The sequence below is a fragment of the Chondrus crispus genome, genomic scaffold (assembly GCF_000350225.1).
Source record: "Chondrus crispus Stackhouse genomic scaffold, scaffold_14, whole genome shotgun sequence".
Lineage (NCBI taxonomy): Eukaryota > Rhodophyta > Florideophyceae > Gigartinales > Gigartinaceae > Chondrus > Chondrus crispus.
Window position 1 is genome coordinate 245,475 of NW_005179015.1, and position 6,042 is coordinate 251,516.

At 51.0% G+C, this 6,042-nt stretch overlaps 2 protein-coding genes across 2 annotated transcripts in view; one reads left to right on the forward strand and one right to left on the reverse strand.

The window, feature by feature from the left end:
• Positions 1 to 5,551: 5,551 nt before the first annotated feature.
• On the reverse strand, positions 5,552 to 5,623 carry CHC_T00002470001 (hypothetical protein). Its single transcript, XM_005713727.1, has one exon. The coding sequence runs from the start codon at positions 5,621 to 5,623 to the stop codon at positions 5,552 to 5,554; it is 72 nt and encodes a 23-aa protein (XP_005713784.1).
• A 288-nt stretch (positions 5,624 to 5,911) lies between these two features.
• CHC_T00010288001 (similar to PRP6 pre-mRNA splicing factor 6 homolog) overlaps positions 5,912 to 6,042 on the forward strand; it is a 2,835-nt gene continuing 2,704 nt past the window's right edge. Inside the window, exon 1 of the mRNA XM_005713728.1 lies at positions 5,912 to 6,042. This exon is cut by the window's right edge and continues 2,704 nt beyond it. Coding sequence (XP_005713785.1) covers positions 5,912 to 6,042 — 131 coding nt within the window.

A 6,042-nucleotide genomic window follows, 5' to 3' on the forward strand; every position in this document is an offset into this window, starting at 1 on the left:
CGTACGTTACGCACGATAGCACATGAGCAACCCACAACTTCGGCACCACAAGAGTTCCACGAAAATCGAGAGAGCACGCCGGCAGAGCCGATTTTGGGGAACCGCAGCGATGATTACACAGAGACAGGGGCGGCACGGAACGAGATTTCTCAATCACTTCTCGGATCCGGAACAGTTGAGGAGCAGAACACAGAAATAACCATTCATCACCACGCGAGACATAAAAGGAGACGTATAAATGAAGAGGAAAGACAAGAGGGGCGGCTACGGGGGCGCCCTCGAAGGCGGCAGCGGACAGAAGCGCCATCCGACCAAATCCGTCGCGTACGGCAGAGGGCAAGTACCTCCCAGGTACTTACAAGAGCTCCGTCGCGGAGAATTGCCGGCCAAGCACCGCAATAAGAGATCAAAAACTAGCTGTAGACGCTCCTTGGGGCTGGCACAGGAGGAAGTCCGCATACGCAACACGCAGAACGTCTTAGGGTGCCCTTTTGTTCCTTAATGGTACATTTGATAAGCACAAACATGCGTGGACCCCCGTAAAATGGACCCTCATTGTAAATACTCATTGCGCACTAAAGTGCGCAATGGGGATTTTTCGGGGTCATCTGCCTTCCGAAATGTCCCGTTTTACCCTCCTCCTACAGCATTGATTACGGCTTCGTTCTTCAAGTGGTTCCGTGTAGGGGTTTTGGTAGGGGTTTCCTAACATATTGCTGACCTAGAAGTGCTATGGCTGCATTCCGAGCGAGTTATGGCTGTTCGAAATATTTGCGCACTAAAGTGCGCAATGGAAAATATAGTAGGGATATCTCTTCAACAAACGTGGTCGTCATCTCAAAAAGTACCCCTTCTCTCACATCTCTTCAGTTTATGTCCCAAACCCGCCCCTGAGACCCTTTCAGGCGCGCTTTCCAGGAGCAGCTTCCTTCAGCATATGTTATGCCCAGGAGACATATCAGCTATGATGAACATAGCCCTAATCCCCCAGTATTCCGGGTAGTTGGAAGGGGAGATACTGAGGACATACAGGCTGCCGCTGGTGATGCTATTCCTCCAGAGACTCTGCCAACGATTCCAGCCCAGCAGCACTACCCCGAAAACCAACTGGGGTTTGTAGACCGCTACGATACGAGTAGCACTGCTTCGCGATCCAAAGAAGGTGTTCGTGACAGTTCGGGAGGCGTTGAAGATATTATTGTCGATGACAGCGTGTCAACTGACCACATATCGCCAAATGTTTCCCCTCGTGCGCCTGTTCAAACAACAGAATGCTATGAAAGCTCTGCCAGTCTACCATTGGACGATTCCGACTTTCAGAACACGCCTCTGAGAAGTGGCCAGGCGCCCCCAGTGTTTTTGCCTGCAGAGGCTTTTGTTAACGAATCTCCCAACTCAGACGTGCAGTTCTCCTCCTCTGAAGAGCCCTCTCTACCTGCTTCAAGTTCCGCATCTTCTCAAGCTAGCAGTGCGCCGTCCGTCGAGCTCGAAGAGTTTGAAAATACTGTGTCGCGTCAGGAAGTGCACGAGCTAGGCAGTTCATCGTACATGGCTACGATTTGCGCCACCGGGGGAGAGTCTGGCGCTTCCCTTTGTGAAGATCTCGGTAGTCGCATCTATTACGATTTCGACGGTGAACGTTTTGCGGTTGGTACCTGGGAGGACGTCCAAGAGGAAGACAATTTATCTCTTCGGGCAACTGTTTCGCCTGAAGAGATAGAAGCGCGTGCGCAAGCGCAGAGGACGGGGGGATGGACACCTGGCAGTACGACAATCCGTTTGGAGAGATCTCTGTCAGGTTGGATGACGTGAATAAAACGCTAGAGAAGCGTTTCGTTATGGAGGCTAACAAAGTGTTGGACAAGGTAATTGCGGATGTGGAGACTAGGACCGTGGAAGAATTTGATGAACGCAACGAGAAAGTGAACTTGACGCCATTGAGCTGCGTGCAGACATTCGTTTCCGACTGTTTGTTGGAGAAGTTACGATACGGTGCAAATCGTGTTTTGTAGCAACAGGGGAAGGCAGGCATGACGAAAGAAGAGCTGTTGGGTCTACTTATCTTGCATGTCCTTTGTGCCGCTTATGGAGAATCAGCAACCGCATTTCTTGACGTTTGTAAAGGTGACTTCTTCTTTCAAATGGGAATCAAAGCTGATAGATACCACTCCGTGTGGGGGTGCCCTTTGCGGCACAAAGGAAAAAGGAGCACCTACGACATGTCTGCTACGGGCTGGTCCCGCACAGCGAATAGGGCTACGACTTTCATTGCAGAGGTCGAAGCGGAAACTGCGGCGATTAACAGAGAATTTCTCTATGTTCCCAACGCTACTGTACTATCTCTCGACGACGACCATCTGAGAATGGCGTCGCGAGCAGTAGTCGATCTCACCTACTTAAAGCAACTAAACAACCCGAAGAAAGGACTCGGGCCTGTTGGGAACGCATTATGCAGTGCTCTAAATCCCTTCTTCCTGGCATGTCACTTTTCGCGTAGCGGCGAGAAGCTATTGCATACGTGGGAGAGATTTTCTCAACTTCTACAAGGGGTATCTACTACAGGGGCTCTACGTCCTATGCCTGAAGCCATATTTGCGGCAGGCAGAGGATACAATTCTAAAGAGACAATTCGTTTTGTGTCTGAGGTTCTCGGTGCTAGCCTTCTAGGCACGCAAAAGAGGGACTTCTGGTATCCCTATGTTTTCGGTGGCGGCCGGATTTCGCGTCGCCATAATGGTACGGTGGTGTCGGAGAACGGCTGTCGGGCCGTGTACACGGCAAGATATAAGAACGGTGGTAGTCGAACCCCCGCCGCCCGGGGCGTTGAGGCCTGCGTCTATCGCGAAAGTTGCTCTGGGCGTGTAGCTGCCCTTGTTCACAGCAACGCGTCTTTATTTCCTCCGAGATGCTCCACTATCGTCTTCCGCGACAAGTATCGGGGGGAGGCGGCTACTAGGAAACTGGACTCGGCGATGATTGTTCATGACGTTCCCCCAACAAACGAATTGGGCAGTAGACGACACACGATGTCCCAAGTTCAAGTGGTGCCACCAGCGACCGGTAAGAGCCGCGTAGAACAAGTGTTGGCCCGCGTCACACCGCTAACCTATTTGCAGTCAGAGGACCCGGTGTGGTTCCTTCTACGTGGATTTAGATTCACGTCGAGGACTGGGCACGAGTTTATTGCCGCTGTAGTGCGGGACTATGTCGCTTCTATGAGAGGTCTCGCTGCCCTGCTTCGTGGCAGAACAATCGTCGAAGGCGTGCAAGCGCTCAGTGACGACGAGGACGATGTGCGGTTACTACTCATGGACAAGTGGGACAAAATTCCCTGGGCACTGGGTATGAATCTGATCGACCGGCCCAATCCTTCAACACGCCGCACAGTAGCAACCCGACTAGCAGAAATGACCCCCTCCCGCATTGCATAAACTACGAAGGCTGAATTGCAGCAGATGTTGTCCACTTTTGACAGGGGACTGGAGCTACGGGTCCCGAAGTCCGAGCTCGTCGCTGCTGTGAACCAGCTGAAGGCCGACATAGCCAGTAATTTAGTTGAGCTGGACTCCGGGCTGAATGATGACGACGGCAGTGCAGAACAGCGCAGTCATGCTGCTGCGCAGCTTGTGTGCAATGCCCTTCGAGAGGCGTCACATGAGGCATGGGTGATGAAGCTCCTTTTCGCGACAACTGGAATGCGAGAAGGAACTCGCAATGAAAACAACATTGTTGAGGCACTACCGGTGTTTCTAAAAAACTGCGGCGGAGCGTATAGGTGTCGACTAGGCTCACCCAATTTTCAATTGGATGAAACCTTTGCCTGCGAGGTTAAACACGTCCGGTACACAGGACTTCTAGAGAACTGTCGATGCCCGATGTTGGCCGACAGCCTTGAAGCGTTGCTGTCTGCCGAGGATGAGGAAGGGGATCATGACGTCTATGTAGTAGAGGTTAAAACTATGACGTCGATCAGGACCATTGAGAACGCAAAAGAACTCGCTGGACTGTATGGCTCTGTGGTCGCTCTGGAAAACGTGGGCGTCAACGCCCAGTCTACTGAATTGTTTAGAACGCTGGTGCCTACTGTACAATATAGAAGCCAGGTTCTACACCATGCGGCCACGCTGGCAATCAACAAGGTGATGTATGTGGTCGGAACAGGTGGCTCTATTACAGACGGTCGTATACTGTACGTTTGTATGGTGTCATTCTCTGAGACATTCAGACACTGCTATACTTTCACCATGGATTGTGCCCGACTGGCTGCCTCCCAGTGGATTGGCGAACCCACGGAATGCATACCGAAGGAGTACGATGTCATGCTCAAGACGTCACACACGTCCGACCTATACGGCTTTACGTCATACTACGGCCTCAACCAAGCCATAAGAGGAGAAGTGCTACGTTAAAGGGAGCCTATTCCACCCTCCAGGATGATAAGGCGGACGCCAACAGTACACTGGAACAACCTCAAGGGTGGAGTAGATGTTATATCTAGATATTTGAGAACTCTGGCTAGAAGAAACATGAGCGAACACCCGGTGGTTTCTATCATAGCACGTCTTCTGTCTATGCAGATTAATAATGCTGCAGTTGCATGCAGACTTCACGTGGCAAGGAGAACTCAAGTTTTGCCCGGTTTGGAGGAGGTTGAAGTATCATATGGGCAGGGTTACGCTGCACTGCGTCACAAAGTGAGCAAAACGTAATGCACTGAGTCACAAAGTGACGCAATGCATTACGTTTGGCTCTTTCGCTCGGGAGCTCGCCAGGGAGTGGTTTGAGAGGTATAGTACGGAGAACGGAGGTCTTCTTGATGAGAACGGAGATAACGAGTCTGAAAGGATCACACCACTGTTTACTAGAAACGCTTCAGAAAGGTATAACATTGAGAGGCACAAGGCCCGCCGCTTGAACAGAAGAATAGCACATAAAAAGGTCTCTGGACCTTCCACTTACTGTGTATTTTGTTCCTGGTCACTACGGGGGAGAAAGACGGAAAGATAAAGATTAAGCGAAAGGGCTCAAGCCAAATATAGTGGTGTTGAGCGTGTAGTCAGGCTATATGCACTGCGTGTTGGGTAGAATGGCACTCGAAGGACACCTTAAAGAGAGGCAGACCTATTGTTAGTGAGAAACGGGCATTTAATCGTAGTTTACGTAGTGTTAGGCAGCGTGATACATAGAATTCGTAAACAATTTTCCTTCATTGTAGGATGAGTTTGATGACTATTGTTGATGTTGTACCTCTTAAGTACACTCCCTGGGTGATGAAGGGCATTAAAATTCGGAGAGCTCAATATTTTGTCTACAAATGTGCTGTTCCGGAGAGCACTGTTCGTTCGTTCATGAGACACTAACATAGGAAAGGAAGACGTAGAGCACGACTTTGAATACTTTTTGTGATGCTTTTGACCCAGTGTTCGAAATGGTTCACAAAAAAGTTTAACATTCCGCCATTCATCAAAAGATCCACTTTACCGAACATGCTTTACACTCTCGTGACCGGGAAGTAAATGCCTGTCGAATGAGCCTGATCCCGTCTCTTAACTCAGAGAATTGGAGGAGCTAGGGATTTATGTCCCGAAAGGGGGCACAAAAATTCGTCACAATAATCGAGCATAGGGCTAAGACCCAGTCGGACGTAGGCTTCTCCCGATCTTAATAAACTGTTCAATTCATTTCCTTTACTTTTTTGAAACGAAATCGCACGCCCATCCCGTTTGCTCGCATGTCACTACACATTCTCACCATCCAATCACAATCCGCCATCTGCTTGCTCCCCATTTTTTGATCCTTTCTCCACACGTGTACCCGTCTGCCACGCGTACGACCACCAAGGAATCCATCTACAGATCCGCATCCCCTTTCTCCTCCACCTCCCTCCCCTTCCTCCCTCCGCCCACCCGGCATGAGTCTCAACCCAAGCCGCGCGGGCGGCCCGCCGCGCCGCCTGCTCGGCGACGCCCGCCGGGAGAACGCGGAGGCCCAGCACGTCGCCGCCGCGAAGCGCCTCCGCCTTTCTGTCCGCCCCCGAACCAG